Genomic DNA, 19,738 nt, shown 5'->3' with positions numbered 1-19,738 from the left:
TGCTTTTTTATTATTAACTAAAATAACCAGACAAGGGACTGGGGATTTTGAGAAAAGCATAACCTGCTTTATTTTTTGAATTTTTTTTTTATTTAAATAAGGAGAATTCTTTCATATGGAAAGAGCTAATACAATCACATATTTGAAAGGAGAAACAATAGGTACTGAAACGAGGAGAAGGGCAATAAAGAGTGTGCCGCAACTGGCCTGGTGATTCCGTGATTCGAATTCCGGTCCGAGTAAAAGTTTCCAAAAAATATAAACAGGTTGCACGTAACACAATTATCCATCGTCTGCCCTTTCAAATATCTGGTCTACATGAAAAGACAAAGAGAGGAAAGGCCAAAAAAAATTTACTATACAGGTCATGAAGTTAAAAGCTTTAAGGAGGACAATATCCCCTTGAGAAACAACAAATGCAATTTCTACAGAACCAGAGGGAGGATTCCAGCTAAGAACAATGCCTCGAGACATGCTAAAGGGTGAGCGCCTCACTGCTGCAGCTGTGATTCCTGGGGGAACAGGCAAGGACATCTGGAGCAGCCAGAACAAGCCACTAAATCCAAGGGAGTGTCTATGGCCACTGGATTAAAATAAACAACAAAAATAGCTGGGCTCTGCTGTCTCTTTTTTGCTTCAGTAAAACGCACCTTGTCTGTCCATGGGCCACAAATAAGCACGCTGGTGGCGCTGGTAAATTAAATTTTATTCACTAATGCAACTTTCTTATGAAGAAACTGGGTTGCTGAATAAAAAAATAACCAGTGCTACAAGGAATTAACCTGTGCTTAACCAGCCTGGAGCAAATGAGAGGGTTAAGAAAACGCAACAGAAGGAGGGCCTGGCATGCAGGGGTGCTGGCTGCAAGGTGACCGGGTAGACACAGCAAAAACACTCTGCTCACTGTGAATACCTATCTATAAACACACAGGAACCACAGGGCAGCTTTGCAGCGTTCCTGCAGGGAAGCTGGTGATGGAGTGGACACCTCTGTGTGAACACACGGGAGTGTAACGGGCAGCAAACACAGCCAGAGGTGCTGGCACTGCCAGGAGCAAGCTATGGAACACCAACAGCAATACCTGTGGCACTGGTGACTGTGCTGCTTCTGCTTGTCATTTCAAATATACTCGAGTGCCTTTGGTTTTTTTCTATTTTTTGTCCCAGACTTCAGTGTTGATTTGTTTTTAAATTAAGAGCTGACAGCAGAAGTGGCAAGGAAAGCAGCACTGACTGGAGCTGCTCACTGTGTGACAGAGAACTGATCACACAGGGGCTTCAGCCCCTCTGCTGAACACGAGCAGCAGGGTCAGCCTCTGAACATTCCTGCTTTCCCTGTTGCTGCTGCAAAGATGGGCTCCACCTTTCCCTCCCACTGCACCCTGCACCTTTCCCAGCAGAAGGAGCCTGCAGTTTGGTAGCTGACTTTCAGTCAAAGCAAAAGCAACTCACACAAAGGAATAAATCAGCAATAAATCAACCCTTCAGCAATGCAGACACCAAGCAGAAGGACCCTCTGTAACCGTATCAATACGTTCTGTGCACCTCCGTCCTCCTCTCCAAGCTGGATTTTTATCAGCATTCCAGCTCCCTTGGCAATTCTGCTCCTTTGAGGATCAGAGGCTTTTCCTTTTGACTCCAGAGCACCACAAACTGCACTAACCTTGGACTAGCTTTAAACGAACAAACAAACAAACAAGCAAAAATATATGCCAGAGAAGGATATTGCACCGTAGAAATTTGGGCTCTAAAACTGCTTTCCATCACACAAAACTCCACTAAAGTGAGAGAGTCTTGCCAACTGCAGCTGACAGCCACGCAAAGTTGAGAAATGGAATGAAGCTCACATGCATTTCTTGGCCTTTCCTGCACAGAATAATTCAGACATAATATATAAATAGAGCAGTGAAACAATTACTTTTTCACCTAGACCTACAACATCAAATACGTATAAATAAATTCTAGTGTTTTATTCTGTTGGGGGAAGGAACGGAGGGATTAAAAGAGAAAGAAGGGTGACCTTTTTTCAACAGGAAGTTTTGTAGTTCTGATGGCATTTACACCAGAGGGACTGCAGTAACTTGGATCTTGCAATAACCCAGTTTCTCCAACACGTTTGACCATTTTGAAGTCACACAGGTGGGAGGAAGGAGGTTAGTGTCTTTGTAAAGCTAAAGTAGTGTGTCTAGAGAGGAAGAGATGAGAAGAGGGGGGCTCAGGTAAGTCTCTTCAGTTAGATTCTGGGCTTGTATCAGCTAGGGCCAGCTGGGCAGAAGGATAATAAAAAAATCCCAAACAGACAATTCTGCTGTTAATGGTATTTCAAGGGAGAAAATAGAAATGTGGGTGGGATGACTTACTGGAGGTGCAATCTTTGGAAAACAATGGGAGCAGGACTAGCAGATAAGGATGCAGATCTGGGAGATGTCTGAAGGTTGGGGAAATATTTGTCACTAAATCTCAACCCTGTACTTTAAGGAGGATGCTAGAGAGATGCTGGCACACTCTGCTCTGAAATTAAAATCCATAAAACCTAAGAAAAAAAGAGCTCTTATTTTTTTTTAAAGTACCATCCTATACCTTTCCCTTTGGGTTCTCTGCCATGATCCATGGGGATACCTGTGGAGAGGGGACATTACTATGCCTAAGTTAGTTTAGGTTTCTAAGCTCTTTAAAGCTACTGTATAAAAATCATATTTATGCCTAGCTTAAAACTTCAAATGCATCCTTAAAAAGTTACAAAGGATCTTTTTCCAGAAGGGAGGGGCGGGGGGAGCAAACAAAGAAACAAGAACACCTTTCAGATCCCTTCCCCAATACATTCTTTGTTCAAAATATCTTCTTTGGAACCACCACCAAATGACTTTCTGCCACCCAGCAGAGGCCGACACACAGCCCGTGAGCAAGCTACCATCTCCTAAAATGGTTCTGTCCCTCACTTCAGAGTGACCAGCCTACTTTACATTTTGAAAGAGCTGAACAACACAAACCAAGTTAGCTGAAAGTAGTTTTTACTTTAGACTACCATCAGGTGAAGGACTCTAAGCCCTTTCAGGAACTTTTAAGTCCGTCCTAAAAAATCTACGTACACACACGCACACACACACTCACAGAAACCAAAACCAAACAGCCAAAGAAATAAAACCCAACCTCTCCCACTGGGATCTTCCTTGTGTAGATCATCAAATACTGGAGAGGAGTGGTGAATTGACGATGCTGTACACACACTATATGCAACTGCATCAGAGTAAAGAACCCTTTGCTGTTCACCTGGGGAAGGAGAGGAGAAGGATGATTCCAGACTGCCTCTGTAACCACGCACTTCCAACCCAAAACAGGAGGTTCCAAGTGTGCCTTGCAGAGGGACTCCCTTACCAACGCATTTCTATGCAAATTTTACAAAAGTGGAATAGAGGAACAGAAAGCAAGACTCAGGGAAAAGAGCAAAGCTTAGGAGAGCAGCCCCGAGGGATGAACACAATATAGGACAAGTCTTAGGAGACACGAAGAATTCAAGCAGCCAAGGCAGGGAGCATGAGAGAGCATCACAACTACAAAAAGTAGTCCATACACACCCGTTGGCTCTAGCCAACTCTTCTGACCCATGTGCTGTGAGGAGAATTTTTCTTCTTCCTAACAAATGTTACATTTTGTAAATCTATGATTTACATTTTGGCGTGTGTTTTGCAGTCACTAGAAGAATCCGAAACCCGCAAAAAGGAAAAATTAAACACCTAGATCTGCGTGAGCTTGCAACAAATCTGGTGGTTTAGGGTTTTTTTCCCTAATATGAAAATGCCAAATTTTGTTGTGCACGAAGCACCCCAAAGCTGTGTTGAAGTGATACGAGTTTCAGGATTTATGCACTGATGTAAAATGTGTCTTTAGTACACATTTCCTCCTAATGCAAGCACTGCTTCTAGTTTAAAACAAAAATACTGGAAAATTAACAAATGTCGTAACTGTCCTGTTTTTTTTTTAATCAAAGAGTCTGAAAGGCTAAATCATCTGGGGAAATACACCCAAACTCAAACTCTCAACATAGCACAGAACCATATACAAAACTAAGCAGAGTTTTGTCAGAACATCATTTTAGCTGAAGGGAATTCTTTTCTGAAAGGAATGAGGAAAGCAGAAAGAAGGGGAGGAATGAGAGAACATATAAAAGTTCTGCTATAAACAAAGATACAGCTTTTTTGTAAAAACCTCAGCTGCCTTTAAAATGAAAAACCTCAAACTAAACCCCTCTCCCCCGGTTGCCACTCTGCTGAGACAGAAGTAGGGAAGGAGAAGGACGGGCTTTGCCAAGTGAGCGATCACAGCTACCTGTGGATGGGGCATGGGGAGGGGGAAATAAAAAAAAAATGGCTAAAGCCACTTAAAAGTCACATGATTGGTTTGTTTTAAAGCAAGCAGGTCAATGTCATATCCACTGTTTCAAACTGCTTTGTTGGGAGAGGGGCTTAAATGATGTCGCTGTAGTCAGTCAGTGTGGGGTGGGGATAGATCTGGTGAGATTTTCAGGAGATCCAGTGGGGTCCAGTCTAAGCTGTGGTGCCTCTCAGGCAGCAGGACCAGCTGGGCATCACAGGTGCTCCTAGGCCTTGCTCTCCTCCACTTTGACTGCCTGAGGTTTGATCGCTCCTGTGCGCACTGGCTTCATCTGGTTTGTGGAGGCTGTTTCTTGCAGCTTCACTGCTCCCAGACTGGTTTTGTTATCATCCACCCGCTGCTTTGCCTTTTGACACAAAAACCAAAGCATTAGCTAGGACAGACACCTCTAGGCAGGCAGAACAAGCAAACTGTGACCATCATCCATGCAAGACATCACATTTGTTCCTGTAACACCTCACATTTAAGAATCTCAGTGTCTCACATATTTGGCAATGCAAGCAGCTTATATAAATTCCACAGTAGACTGAATCTCTCCTGACTTTCAAATCACACAGAATTACTCCTGAATTCAGAAAACACCCACCTACCCAGAGGAAAATACCAGCTCCCACATGGAGCTTTAGTTACACAGGCCTTTCTGCCCTGCTGCCCAAGGCACAAGCACAGCAGTGTAGAAGAGCAGGTATTTTTGGGCTGTACAAAGAACTCAGGTACACTACCTGTTGTACGTAGTGTCCTTGCACAGAGCCCATGCTCACTGCTGGTCCCGACGGCTTCCCGCTGGGGCTGGCAGAGCTAGGCCTGGAAATCGAAGAGTCGACAACATTCATGGAGTAAATTCTACAATGGAATGAGAGCCTTATTCATGTGTGAAAGAAAAAAAGACAAAAGACAACAGCAAAGCAGCAATACACAGGGCACAGATCGGTGCTGTGCAGATCAGTGAGCTCCACAGTTCAAAAGACAACACATGGGTCGGTTAGGAGAAAAAAAAATAAAACTAGTGTCCTATGCCTCAATGACCTGATGTGTCTAGACATGAGCACTCCCATCTTCAGGACCATGAGCACTTATCCAATGATCCTCAGATTTCCCACCTTCACAAGGAATTAAGGCACACACCAATTCCAACCTATCTTTGAGACTCAGTGAACAAGGAACTTCATGCACTTCCCACAAAGCACCAGGTCAGATACACACACTGGCCCACACCCAAAAGAAAAACCATGACCATGCATTTAGATGCAAGTATTTGGACTGAAGTAAGCATGTTCTAGACATGACAAGGTGGATCTTGCAGAGGGATGATGGGTGCACCACGTGTTTCTCTGCCATGCTAAGGAGCCCGAGCTGTGTGAAGGTCTCACCTGTACGCGTGTGGGGACGGTACAGACCCTCCGGAGGACATGCTCTGTTTAGCATCCGAGAAATGAAACCCTTTCATTTCCATCTGGGAGGACTACAGAGGAAAATGAGTGAGAGAGAGTATCATCTCTGCATTCACAAATCACTCATTACTTCATATAAACACGCCAAATCTTTGCCCTTCTCCCCATCATGCCCATTAAAAGAAGAATATTTTTCAGGTGAGGAAAGTGAGGCTTGTAAGTGAAATAATCTGTTTGTATTAAAGCATCAAGCCAGCAGCACAAGCAAATTCAGAACCTGGAAGTTAACTGCTGTGCTCTCTCTCCCCTGTAGTAAGACAAACTTATGATATGAATCCATCAAACCAGACATGACATTAATATACCTACTCAAATGGACAAGCTTCACAACAGAGTGAAATATCTGGGCAGTATTCCAACTGTGTCTGGAGCTCACCACCCCTCAAGCACTCTGGGGAAACCTGTGTAAACATGTAATAAAACTGGAGACTCCAAACTGGATCAAGGCAGGATGTGGCTCCCTGGAAACAGAATGACGACCAGCAGCAAAACCTGGGAACTGCTGGCTTGAGCTTTGGAGATGAGGGGAAAAGGGCTCCCTCATTTTAATAGCAATCCTTGGCTTGGGTATTTAAGGATCCCAAACAAGCCATTCTCCCCTTTAACAAGCAAGGAGTAAAACTTCAGTGCAGGAGGGGTTACTGAATGCCATGTGCAGCACCAGGAGTTAATCCTTACCTCCCTGCTGGCAGCAAGAACAGAAGGCTGGGATCCAGGAGGGAGGATTCTTCGGGGAGCTCCTACAGGCAGGTTTTGCCCCTGGGGAAGCTGGATGGACTGTGGCAGAAGCAGGGGCTGCTGGCCAGAGCCGTAGCGGGGCAGAGGCAGCTGGGAGCCAGGCACAGGCATTGTCAGCTGTGTGACAAGGACATGTAGTTACCTTAATGGCAGTAACAGTCTCGTGTTTGACATGCTGCCTCCCAATACCCTGAAAGCACAGCCTTGCCGAAACGAAGCTCCCGAACAGGGCAGTCTGGCACGGAACAAATGCAAGTGACTGTAACAGAGGGACTTTCACACTCAAATGAATGTTCTGGCAGTGCTGCCAACACCCTTATCAGCTGGGTTTTTAACATGCCATCAAGTTAACCTAACTGCCTGTGGCTGGGGGCTTTCCTCCATTCCTAGAGCTCAGTGTCCCAGTCTTCCTCACGGTCACTTCACGGGTCGGTTTTCCCTTCATACAATGGCAGTGTCACAGTGCAGTGTCAGGTGCTTGGTTTTCACTTTTGAAAATCTCCTACACTCTCACAGCAAAACATTTTGAGGACTGGACCTCCAGAGAAAGCGACGGGGACCCCAGCTCCATGTTTCACAGTGAGCTTCAAACCAGTGATGGACATAATTAAGAGCAATTACAGAACATATTGTAGCTCGGGAATGAGGCACCTCCTGTTCCCTCTGATTTTCTCACAATTGTTGGATTGGGAGGTTCTATCAACACTTTAGAATAAATAAATAAACCAATCTAAGGCTGGCAAAAGAAACCAAGTTATTCACTTATGATGGATAAAGCATGTCTTCAAATATTTAGTTTGCCAGTGTTCTCTGTATTTTCCTCACCTAAGTTACTTTCAGGATTAACTCTTTACGTCAGTCACAACACAAAAATCCCTCTGAAACAAAAAATAAACCTTAACAAGTTGCACAAGATAAACGTAAGATGAGTTTAATAAAATTATCAAATTTCTCCAGAGAACCAGAGCACATGCCCACAAACACAGCTATGCTCACAGTAGATTCAATGTTTTTTATGTGAACCATGCTTTATTAAAACATTTTCACACATTGAAATTCCTGTTAGGATTCTGCCAAACAGATCAGCTGAAGTTGTAAATAAGACTTGGACGACAAATGAACTGAGAAGACGGATGAGCCTTTAATACAAGTTCCTAGATGCCCTGGAAGCTGAGGTGATGGGAGAGATGACTGGGATTTGGCTCTCAGAAGAGGTGCTTTTAGGACAACCATTGCATCATGGCCTCCTATGCATGCAGCACTGGAAGGTTTGACTTCCAAGTGACGTCTCAGCAGGGACAGACAAGGTATTAGCAACCATCTCATTAAATAAGGTGCTGCATATGTGAAACCATGGTTCACAGAACAGTGTCTTGGGGAAATCTTCCGCCTCTTTACAAAGAGTTTAGTTCAGACAGACATGTTACAACCCATTCTCAGAAACAAGTGGCTGTGAATTAGCCTGGACCAAAGGAGTGGCTCGCCAGTCCTGCTCCTAACCTGTGTGAGCTGAGAGTCCATCATCTGGGAGGCTCCCATACCAGCCTGGTTTATCTGCCCCTCATAAACCAGTGCCTGGCTTCCATTCATGGGCTGATAAGGGGACCCAGACTGGGTTTTCACCACCTCCAAGGGCTGCATGCCTGGGAAGGCGGAATAAGGAGGCTTGAGAGCAGTGCCTCCTGTCAGGACCATGGTGCTGGGCTGGGACAGACTGGGGTGCATGTACACCTGAGACCTGCAGGAAAAAAACATGCTTCAGTCATTATGCACAAAACCTTTGGAGGCTGTACAAATACATCCTGCCAAACCGTATCTGGCCTGCCATCAGTTCTCAGACAACTAAACTGACAGCTTAGAAATAAGCTGTGATGCCACTTTCCATTTTAGTTATCAGGGTTTTTTACTTCCACTCTTAAGCTTTTACAACCACGTCCTTGTGTTGCTGGAATATTCAGCAGAACAACATTGTGTAGTATCTAATATTTATGCTTCAATATCCCACACAACAACCTGTGGATTAGTAGTTAAGGGAGGATTCAGGTTACCCAAAGTCTGCAGCAAATTTGCAAAGTAGGAAGAAATCAGAAGTTAAAGATTCCAACAGCTCTAGCAAATAAAAAAGTGGTTTTTTTAAAACCTCAGTGTTTAGGCTTTTGAGGCACTAAGTGCTAATTCAGATTTTTCACTCTCATTCTCATGCTCCCTACACTAGCATTGTTGTTTGGGGAAGGAAACAGCATTTGAACAAAGGGAGATGAGTGTGGGGTATCTCATCAATGTACACAGACATGAGGAATGTAAGAGAGCAAGCCACAAGGAATGGAAAACAGAAAGCAGTTACCTGAAGGGCTGTATGGAGCTGTACATCTCCTGGGACTGGGAAACAGGCAGCCCACCCCTCAGTCCAAGCTGAGCTTGGGCCTGTAAGGATGTGTGGAGGGAAATGGGAATCTGTTGAGCAGCAGCAGCCTGCAGAAAAAATTAGTATCACTGAGAGGTACAAGGAGCTAGAAACTCTCCAAGGCTGTTAAAAACCTATCAGTTTCCTGCATGAGTCAATCTGCAGTGACAATTACCTACACTGGGCCTTTCCCAGCCCTGCATCATTCCCAGGAACAGCAGCACTGCCAGGGAAGACACTGCACAGGCACCCAGAGGTTCATGCCTGCAAGAGGCATTTGATGGACATGAAGGAACCAGTGTGCTCCTCACACAGAGCGGGCAGTGACAATCCCAGCTCTCCTCTGCCTGTACTCCACCTTGAAAGAGCTCTCCCCAGCCCTATCAACATCCTATTTACTAGTGAAGTTACTCATTGTAATTGTAATGATGACTGCTGGGGAATTTACTGAAACTCATTTCCTCTCACACAGGTCTCAGCATTTGCTTCAGTTAAAACCAGTCCAAGGGCACTGGTACAGAAAGGGAAGAACTCCTCAATTCCCTCCCTTCAATCTCACTAATCTCTGCCACCCACTGGGAAGCAGCATTCATGGAACCTGAAAGGAGCCACATCTGACTTCCTCTGGGCTAGGAAAATGAAAAATTACTCCTTGTTTCTTAATTGCCACTGTGAAGAATCCTTGAAATACCACCTGCAAGCTGTACTGCTCCCTTACCTGTTGGTAGCTTTGCTGCTGAGGTATTGTCTGAGGGACCAGGCGAGGCTGACTTGCAAACACGTGCCCATCCAGATACAGGGGTGGAATATGGTTACCTGGACATCACAAAAGGCAGGCTGTAAATTCAAAGTACAGGGAAGATACAGGCACAACAGACTGCAGAGATCTGCAGGTCAAGACTATTTCCTACCTCTCAGCAAGTCAACACAAACATAGAACCCATTCAGAAGAGTCTGTAAAGCTCCTAAATCCACATACCAACATCAGCAGTAGCAGGATTGCTGAGAATCATACCTTTCTGTAATCATACCTTTCTGTAGGAGGCTAAATGTAAACCCAAGTTCCCCACCTCCACAAAAGAGTCAGACACTAGCAGTTCAGAAGTTGGTAACCTGTAATCTGAACTTGATGCCAGAAATCTGCTCTGCAATCATCTCATCTTTGCAGCTAAGAGGGATGGAAAAAGCACAGAACGTGAGATCTAAAAGCCATATTCACCCTCAAGGGTGGCACCAATTAGTGCTTAACTGCTGTGCCACTCCTGTACTTTTGTGTAGATCTGAACCACAGGATTAAGCAGCAAGATTAGGGTGGGTGAGGAAGGAAATCACCTGACTTGGAACATTCTGTTTACCAAGTGGAAGATAAAACAGAGTCACTACCCATTTTACTCTGTTCTTGAACTGAGACATGGGAAAGTGCATATATGGGAAGCCCTTTGGGACCCAGCAGTCATCCCATGGAGAGATCCCAGTACATTTCCTCTTTCCAGATGCTCTCCCTAATTACACACACTAACATGACTGAGTTAGGCTTTTCCTTTAACTAAAGACAGCAACACCTTCCCCTCTCCCAGAGTTCTGTGAGCTATAAGCCAGTTGTTTTGCTATAAGCAAAAGGTGCTCAGACCCTGTATATTCAATGGCAAAACAAGAAAAGGAATGGCTGATAATGACTGTTGAAGCCTCTCAGCCATAAGTCTCTTTCCTTCCATTCTACTGGGCACACAGTAAAGGGTAAGCAAGATCTACTGAGACATCACAGACTTGCCACTCCACAGGGAAAGCTGTCTTTGTATTGAGCTTTCACCAGTCACCTTCTTCAAAGCAGGGAGACAGTCCCTCTTTCTGCCTTGCCTGAGTTGTTAAGAATCTGTCAAACGCCAGCCAGCCAGTTAACCCTACACAGCAGCTCTTCTCACCATGCTCCCATCCACCAGAACCAGAGGATGACTCCCAGATAACAATCAGACAGTGCAAATGCTGCTGCACTTTGCAGGTACCTGGAATAGATGCAGAAGGTGCTACAGACGCCACAGGCATAGGAGGCATAGAAACTCCACCAAAAGAGCTGTAGCTGACACCGTTGGAAGCTCCAACACTGGAAGGAGGCTGGATGCCTGAGCCTGCACCTCCTGGGGAGTTCTGTTCTGGTAAACTTGGAGAGTTTTCCCAAGCTTTACGAGCAGACTCCATCTACGGAAACAAAGAACAATAACTACAGACAGTTCAAATGGGGAGGACATTACCAAAACCTACAGTTGCTCATCTGTGTCCTATGAACTCAAATTCACTGCACTCTAGGCATAGTGGAAAGCTGGCAGGTCTGGGGGTTCTACAAAAGTTTCTAATGGACAAGAATCCTTCAAATACTCAAACCCTTTGGTATTTGCTGAGCTTCTCAGATTTGGGGTGCAGGTGGTTTTTGTTTTGGTTTATTTGGTTTTGTTGTTGTTCTTGTTTGTACGGTTGGGTGGGGTTTGTTTGGTTTTTCCCTCTCTTTACACCACGAGGCTTCCCAGGATCCCTGAGCAGCCACTTTACCCAGTACTGAAATAGGAAAGCTCTGTTGCACTGGTTCTACAATTGGCAAGGACTTCTTGCATTCAGGACTGAACACACACACCCCTGAGCTCATGCTGAATAGCACATATGCACAACTTTCACAAAAGCTAATTAAAGTTCAGCAATACCTAACAAAACACTCTAGGAAAGCTCTCCCCACAGAGACATGGTATCCACACACCTTCAGCCTCCTTACCTTAAGAGTAAGGTCTGCAGTGGGGAAGGACATGGGGTTGAGGCCGATGCAGCGCTGGAGGTGATGATCCCTTCGCAGGATGGGAATGGACTGTGTTAACCCTGCCTGAGGGGAGGAAGAGTCACAAAAGGTGAATATTTGGGAACTCTTAGGAGAATGTTATGAGCCACCAAGGCTGACAGAGGTTCAGCTGGACAGCTCCAGAAACTTCAGATCAAAGAGTTCAGTCCCCAGTGGTACTGCAGGAGCCAAGTACCACGTTCAATCCATTCTGCTCTTGCATTAAAGGAAGCTTTGGTTATGTACAAAGACATCCCTCTATGATGAACTATTGCAGCTTTCACTTAAACATCAGTTTGATCCAGTAACTTCCATGTGCAGAAGAGTTCTCCTTCCTGTCTCATATTTAGAAACTACCTAAGTTTCAGACAAAACCTGTTTCTGAAAAGAAACACCCTTTAAGACAAATCTCCAAAATCAAACAGCCTACACACTTGCTCTCTACATCACTTCTGAGCCTGTGATACTCATTTTACCAAAGTGTCTTGAGATTTCCATTTTGGATTTCAGTGACATGTGCTGCCTAAGCATGAAATGTGAAGTCAGATGCAAACATGCTTGCTCTCTTTGGAAGCATCTGAGGTTTTACCTAAGGAATATCTCCAATGAATCAACACCAAAAGACAAAAAATACTTACATTACTGGCCAAGGCATCCTGCAATTTGGTGACAGGGTTAGCTGCAGTGCCAGAGGCAGATCCAGGTGGCAAGCTGAAGTCAGAGTCCTGAAAAAGCAAAACACATAAAATTCAAATCCAGGTCCATGGGCCAGCCCTCTGCTTTTCATGGTTAATGACTCTAGCCTGAATTATGATACTACAAACTAAAGACTGATCTCCAGTAAGCCCTGCTGGAAACAGAAAGCACTTCTCAGCACTCAGCAGCAGGCACCCCAGAGGCACACAAAAGCTTGGCCATGATTTTATCCCTCACCTCTGCTACCACCCCAGTTGGTCCCTGGGACAGTATTACCAAGTGGATACTCCATGTTTGCCAGGACATCCTGAGTACCTGGTCTGTATCAGTAACGAAATCTAAGACAAACCTACAGCTGGAAGCTTCTTCTAAATAATCCTTCTGCCTCAAACCACCTTTCATGTCTCAACAAGATCAAATCACCAAGAAGATAAAATTAAATTTAATCCTCACTTTAGGATTTACTCCAAATTCAATGGGTGGCACAGGAAGTACAGAATCCACGTGAATTTCCACCCCATTAACAGGGGGAATATTCCCTTCCAGCCGTTCCGTTCCCTCCGAACCCTTTCTGTTTTTCAGGGAGCGTTCGTTGCCGATTGGTCCAGGCTTGTGTTCCTTGTTCTGTCCTGAGCCTTGATCTGAATCCTTAACAGGAAAGCAGAGAGGCTGAGACACAAAGACCAAATAACCCAACCTCAAGCCTTAAAAATGCCATCAAGAACAACACAACCACTTCACAAGGTCTCTCACTCTGTGCCCTGGCTTGGCTGCGAATCCAGATTACCTTTTTATCAGTTTGCTTCTGCACTTGCTCCTTCTGGCAGTCAGGCTTTGTGTCCACCAGGCCAGCCCCATTCATCTCCTCTGGTTTGAGGGTGCCATATGGAGAACTGCGCTGGGAGGAGGTGGCGGAGGATTCCCGAGACTCCGCGCTCAAGTCAATGCCACTATCCCCCTGGCTGCCTTTAAATCCCTGCTATGCAAAGCACGAAATGTGTTAAAGCCCCGGACTCCGACCCAGCGCCACCGAGGAACAAACATCCCAGAAAACAGCAAGACCACGTCCCTTTTTCAAATCACCATCCTGGTTAATTGCAAAGGAGTTGGGCCTGGCCTGCAGCACCCCTGGGCTGCTCCTTTAGCTCCACACAGCTCTAAGACGGGGGAACTGATGCACCAACCAGACCATGGCTTCAGAGTAAGGAAATGTGTCCCACAGAACAACCAGGCTGAGATTGCCAAACTCACTTCACGTGTGACCCAAACCTAATTTTTCAACTCTTGGTCTCCAGAGGTGAAGCTCCAGAGGAACTACTCTGCCCTCCCTGTGTTAAGGCTACAGCTACACGCTGCTCACGGGCACGAGGCACAAACAGGACCTATGGGATTCCACCCTCCTCGACCACAGTCTGCACCCAGTGATGAGCATAACCCTGGAACAGCTCTACCACACAGTTACTCCAGATTTATACCCACACACAACACACCAAACAGCACTTGGCTCTCTAGGTCAAGATTTGAATAGCATCAAGCTCAAATTAAAATTGCAAAGAGACAGTTTAAAATGGCAGAAGCAGAGCTGAGAGTCACTAAGCACAGATGGAGCAATGGGAAGCATAAAAGCCACCAGCATTAATACTTTATACACACAATACCTGAAGGGCACCTTAGGTGCCACTTACCTCAGTGCTAGACTCAGTACCATTAAAGGCATTTACAGGCTTGCTCCAGGAATCACTGCCAGGAGACTGAACGGAAAGTGCTGGAAGAGAATGGAGGGCAGGGTTCAGCTGCTTGGAACACAGCTACGAGCACACTCTGTACACATTACACCATCAACCTTCCATTTCTAGACATGAAAAAGGGTATTTTCACCACCTCAGAAAGTTTAGTGTTGCCCAGATATCTGAGACATGATGCAGCAGAGAACACAGGGTATGAGGAGTGAGAGTAGAGAACAGGGAGATTTCTTAGGGAACATAACAGGATAAAGACAGGTCAGAGAGAAACAAGGAAGGGACTGGCTGTTCAGGGCTAGTGATGAGACAATGTAGGAAAGCCAAGTAAGACTAAGCCTCAAGCAGATCCAGCCCAACCAGTTATAAAATGCTGCACAGTAGGATGTTGATGTGAAATGAAGACCCAAGAAGTAGATTAGGAGACGGACATGGCCAGCAACGGGAGCAAGATGGCTGAACAGCAGAGTTCACTCCACATGTCTGCCAGCTCCCCTCTCACTCCCAGCATCAGACAGGAGATGGTTGTCTCCTCTGAACCATGGACCCCATCCTTGCTGCACACCCCAGAGGACTCCAGCTCCGTGAAACCCTTTGGAACCAACAGCCCCAAGCCTACCTGGGCTGTTGCTCTCCCAGATCTCCGTGCCCAGGCTGTTTCCAGACACTGTCACATCGCTCTGCTCCAAGCACAGGCTGTTCTGCTTCTTGGCGAACCGCGGTGGAATGCGCGACTGGAGGACGCGCGCCTTGGCTGGTGCCTGTGGCAGGGAAGGCACAGGTGTCAGGCTGGGACGTTCCCCCAGTCTAACAAGACTGGAAAGAGCCACCTTTTGCAGGGTGAGATTTTCTGCTGGCAGCAACACAGTGAGAGTGCAAAGTCCTGCACTGCTCCTGCTGCCCAGTACCCCACCAAGCACACACAGCAGCTGGCTTAGAGAGCCAAGCTGCTTTGGATGAGGACCACTCCAGAAACTTAACTACCAATTAACTATTTTAGCAAGCCAAGAAGAGTCAGAAATCAAACTCTCCTTTTCAGACCAGCAGCCTTAAATAAGTCTCTGGGTCCCAATACAAGATCTGTACCACTTTAGCACTGTCAGTTCTGTGTTTTTCTGTTCATACAAATGTTTTCTGGGGCCCTGCTTCTCTGACTGCAATCCAACCCATGTAACAGGTCCAACTTTCCTGCCTCCCATTCCTCACCTGAGCAGCCTGTTCCTTCTTCCTCCGCTCCTCTTCCAGCAAACGACGCTGCTTTTTAGTGAGAACCTCAATGAAGCCTTCCCCTGCCATAGAACCAACTTCACTCTCTTCTGCTGTGTTCGACACTCGATTATCAATGATAGTACCTGAATAAAGCACACAGGGGAGAATACAGTGAACATGTGTGTGCATATTTATAATTGCAATAATTTAAACAGTGCACTCCAAAGAGGATCCATGCCACAACAAGTTCACCTAGCAACATTGCAGCTACATTTTGAAAACAAAATAATGTAGTCTGCTGACATCTACCAGCCATTTTATCTTGCAGGACTTTGCTGTCTCCTCTGTTTCAAGATGAGCACGCTTCAGCTAGAGCTTGGGAATGGGAGCTGTGTGATAACTCAGGTAATTCTCTTTTCAGAGATACTCATTTCTTGCCTCCCTGCCATTAGCTCAGCCTCAAATTTCCCACTCTGGATGCTCTCTCAACTTCCTTCACACAACAGAAATTTCAAGCCTAAAAATACATTAGCCTCTTAGAGAGACATATAGAAATATTCTTTCTAAACACAACCTTTCTATAGATGAAACATCAGAGACACTGTTAGATCTGTCTGAAAAGTCTGCATTTAAAATTTAACAACAATTTTACCTTCCATGTTTTTCTATTTAGATACACAAGAATTTTCTTGTTTCTGTAAATAAATGGGAAAAAGCCCCAAACCTGATATTAAAAATTACACTGGACTGAATCAGTCTGGCTTGAAGACAGCCATAATACATTTTCCTCTTAAAGAAACAAATGAATCGAAACACTCACTTCCATAACTCAGTTCAAACTGTGACAAGGTCTCTCCCTTCTCACTCGCTCTCTGTGCAGTGGATTTGTGCTCCTTCTCCGGCTTTTTACCTGGCCCCTCAGAACTCTCTGAGTTCACATGGGAGGCTCCCCTATCCAAGCTATAAATGGAGTGGCTGCTCCCACCGCTGGTGTTGCCAAGGCCTCCTCCTTCTTCTGGAGACCTACACGAAAAGAAGGGAAAGGATTAAATTTTGTCAGTAGAACGTGAATACAAATGACAAGAAGAAAATGCATGGGGTGTATGTCCACTCCTTCAAGATCTGCATGTATCACAGATCAGAAGACAAGTTTACCTTTTGCTCTTTATCAGGGTGCCATTCTGCTGGCTCTCGTATCTGGAAGCTGCTCCCACACCAGTCCTGACAGACTGCTCTGCAAACCCTGCTGGCTCAGCCTTGCGGCTCTGCCTGTCCACCAGCGGCCTCTGGCTTGAGAAGCTCCTCTTTGCCAGTTCCCTCTTCTCTCCCAAGCTCCCTGTGCCAAGGCCACCTTCCAGCTGGCTCTCACTCTCTGGAACTCCATCTCTCCTCTCCCGCCGCTCGCTGAAGTCGCTGCTCTCAGACGCGGTCTCCCACTCCTCATTGGCATGGTCCGAAGAGTTCTGGTAGGACAGCTCAGGAGAGCGTCTGCCCGAGATGCTGCTCTTCTCTGCACTGCTCAGCTTGGGTCTGCCTGGCCACTGGCTGGGCAGCAGATTAGGGCCTCCCTCCTCAGGGTTCCACTGCCCCACCGATTCCTTCTCCTGCCTGAGGCGCCTGAACCGTGGGGGCTTGTCCTGGCGGGGAGGACGGCGCCTCCTGAAGGGCCTGTTCTCTATGTTCTCCTGATCCGCTGAGTAATCCTCTTGGAAAAAGTGCCTTCTGTCATCCAGATGACTCTCATCAAAAACCCGGCTGGAGAAGGAATCCGTGTGTTTGTAAGAATCCTGAATGTAGTCCCTGTCAGACTGCTGCCTGCTCCCAAAAGTGTCTGATGGAGAGCTGTGGCTGTACTCCTGCCACCCTCCTCCCCCACTCCTGCCTTGCCACTGGGTGGGCTCCTTGCCCATGAACCCCCTTCGCCCATAGCCAGAGTTGCTCAGTCTTGGTGGCAGTGATCTCCCAAAGGCTCTTGGAGCCCTCTTAGGATCCAGGCTGTTGTGATCATCTGAATAGATTTTGTTAGACCTCCAAGACTCTTTGAAGTCTCCCTTTTTCAAATCACTGTCCTCCCTGTCCAGCACAGAGCCTTCATTGCTGTTCTCGGAGCCCCTCTGCCGGCGACGCTTGGGGAGCTCCTCGTACTCTGACCCTTCACTGTGCGTCTCGCTGGCAATCCGGCGCCTCGGTTTGCCTCTGGGGAAGTCCTCTGGCTGGTTGAACTCTCGGAGCCCTCTGCCCCGGCTGCTCCTCTGGTTGTTGTTGTTGTAAACCCCCCTGCTGCTCACAACCGTGCCTCGGCCTCTGAAAGTGAATTCTCTGAAGCCTCTCCCTCGTCCACGCCCTTGACCTCTCCCACCAAAGGCTTGTTCCTCATCGATGAAGATCCAGTTGTTTCTTTTTGTGGGAGGGAGGTCGCTGCTCTCTCTGGATAGTTTGTTTTCCCAGGTTCTTTCTGGCTTCTCTTCTTCCTCCTCCTCCTCTTCTTCCTCTTGGGATTTCTCAGCCTCTCGTGCAAGGCTGGTTTGGGAAGAACCTTTGTCATCCAGCAGGTAACGTGTGGAGTTCAGCAAGGCAGCAGAGTCATCTGACTCATTTTCTACCTTCTGAACAGCTGCCTTCTCCTTCAGCGAGCGTGAGCTGTCCTCTCCCTCCAGTTTAACCTTCTCCATCTCCTTCTCCTTCTCCTCCACCTTGAGGGCTTTCAGGACTGGTTTTTTGATGGGGCCTGACCGCCGTGTCCTCCCCATTTGCTCCTGGTGCTGCCCGCTGGTGTTGCGGCTCTCAGGAGCCCACTCTGCTGTTTCCTCAGTGGCCTGTTTGGTACTGGCTCCTTCCTTCTTCCATGGGTCTGCACTGAACGAGGACTCATCCCGGGGTACTTCTTCAGCAGTTTCCGCTGCTGTCTCCGCAGGTTTCTGATGGTGGCTGATATCCCAACCATTATACTCAGGCTTCTTCTCTGCTTGGATAAAATCAGGCTCGAGGGGTGAACACCTCAGGTTCACATGGCGGCTGCCAGCAGGACAGGCTTCCTGCACACTCTCCTGGTGCTGGAACAGGAGATCCTGGCCTATCCTCTGAGAAGACAGGCAGCTGTCAAAGTCTGCTTGGGCCTTCTTGTCAAAAGCATTCAAATACTCCTCCCCTCTCTCCTCAAAGAGATCTCGCTGAGTGCTCAGACTCTCCGGCCTTGCAGAAGCAGAGTAACTCTCATTCCTGAAAATTAAACAACAAACAAAGGGAAGTCAGGTAATGCAGAGCACAGCACATCTCCAAGGGCCCAGGCCAGATACAAGAGGTGAAAAGAAATGAACTGAAACTGAGGTTTATGCTAGATATGAGGCAGTGAATCTATAAATACCAAAATGTTGGGCAGAGCTGCTGTGGCCCCAGGCTGTACTGCCTGGTTGTTAAATCAACGCATGATAAAGAAAACAGTTCCCATGAAGGGCAGCAAACTTAAGAAATGAAGGGAGATTTAACCTCCAGTGTGTGGAAATCTGAAAACAAAGAATTGGTTTTAGAATGTCCAAAAAAAGCAGGAGACAAACTAGCAAGCATCAGAATTTTTGACTCATTGTTTTTTATACCTTCCCATGTAGGTGACAAGTCCCCCTCTCCCTCCAAACAGGCTCCAAGCTGGTCAGGTACAAAACTTCTGAATAGCTCAGTCTGTAAACACCTCCACAGCTAAAACACTCAGGAGTGTAAGGGTGCTCCCACATCAGTACCTGGGCCTGCTCACAGGTATCTTTCAGGCCAGCTCTACACCTGCTTTTCAGCAGATAGCTCACAGCAGCACCTCCCAACCCAGCATGCAGGACAGGGGAATTCTGCACCCACCTGGCATGCAGCCCCTCCATGCTCATGTTGTCAGCCTGCTTTTGATGTGACAGGGAGTATCCTTTGCTCTGCAGGGATGTGTAGCTGTCCTGGCCCCACACTGGCACAGGATCCAAGGGAGTTTTCCTCTCTGCCTGCCCTGCCTGACAGTTCTGATCTTCAGACCGACAGCTGCTCCCACCGATGGAGTCCTGTTGAATCATGGGCTTCATAATTCCTGTTCAGAGGAATTCAGAGTTCATGCCATTAGCACTAGAAATTCACAGACAAGAAGAATTTAACTATCTCATAGCTTGGCTCCCCTTCCTTCTCGGGCAGCAGGCGACTGCAGTCATGGAAACCTCCCTTGTAAAGGGGAGCCTGTGCTTGGAAAATGCAAAGCTGGGAAATACACCTGGAGCGATTCAGAAGATGACACAGCTCTCAGAGCCCAGCCCACACA

The 19,738-nt window shown here is 46.7% G+C and overlaps 1 protein-coding gene and 1 non-coding gene across 7 annotated transcripts in view; both read right to left on the bottom strand.

Annotated features, from left to right (window-relative positions):
- Positions 1-45: 45 nt before the first annotated feature.
- Positions 46-19,738, bottom strand: part of PRRC2B (proline rich coiled-coil 2B) — a 46,055-nt gene continuing 26,362 nt past the window's right edge. For 3 of the 6 annotated variants that reach the window (XM_063410190.1, XM_063410189.1, XM_063410191.1), the window contains exons 15-32: positions 19,297-19,513; positions 16,606-18,669; positions 16,271-16,473; positions 15,448-15,593; positions 14,861-15,002; positions 14,188-14,267; positions 13,290-13,481; positions 12,956-13,150; positions 12,445-12,531; positions 11,747-11,851; positions 10,989-11,181; positions 9,704-9,801; positions 8,926-9,053; positions 8,082-8,319; positions 6,522-6,698; positions 5,763-5,854; positions 5,115-5,235; positions 46-4,738 (exon numbers count right to left, since the gene is read on the bottom strand). In XM_063410190.1, coding sequence (XP_063266260.1) covers positions 4,598-4,738; positions 5,115-5,235; positions 5,763-5,854; positions 6,522-6,698; positions 8,082-8,319; positions 8,926-9,053; positions 9,704-9,801; positions 10,989-11,181; positions 11,747-11,851; positions 12,445-12,531; positions 12,956-13,150; positions 13,290-13,481; positions 14,188-14,267; positions 14,861-15,002; positions 15,448-15,593; positions 16,271-16,473; positions 16,606-18,669; positions 19,297-19,513 — 4,619 coding nt within the window. In that variant the 3' untranslated portion in view covers positions 46-4,597. The remainder of the gene's footprint in view (positions 4,739-5,114; positions 5,236-5,762; positions 5,855-6,521; positions 6,699-8,081; positions 8,320-8,925; positions 9,054-9,703; positions 9,802-10,988; positions 11,182-11,746; positions 11,852-12,444; positions 12,532-12,955; positions 13,151-13,289; positions 13,482-14,187; positions 14,268-14,860; positions 15,003-15,447; positions 15,594-16,270; positions 16,474-16,605; positions 18,670-19,296; positions 19,514-19,738) is intronic. The other 3 variants (XM_063410193.1, XM_063410192.1, XM_063410194.1) reach the window with 3 other exon arrangements.
- On the bottom strand, positions 10,671-10,753 carry LOC134557360 (small nucleolar RNA SNORD62). Its single transcript, XR_010082030.1, has one exon. It is a non-coding gene; the product is annotated as a small nucleolar RNA SNORD62 (small nucleolar RNA).

This window comes from Prinia subflava, chromosome 12 (genome assembly GCF_021018805.1).
Source record: "Prinia subflava isolate CZ2003 ecotype Zambia chromosome 12, Cam_Psub_1.2, whole genome shotgun sequence".
NCBI classification, from domain to species: Eukaryota; Metazoa; Chordata; class Aves; order Passeriformes; family Cisticolidae; genus Prinia; species Prinia subflava.
The sequence above is the reverse complement of the archived record's forward strand: the minus strand, read 5'-3'. Positions and strand labels throughout refer to the sequence as shown.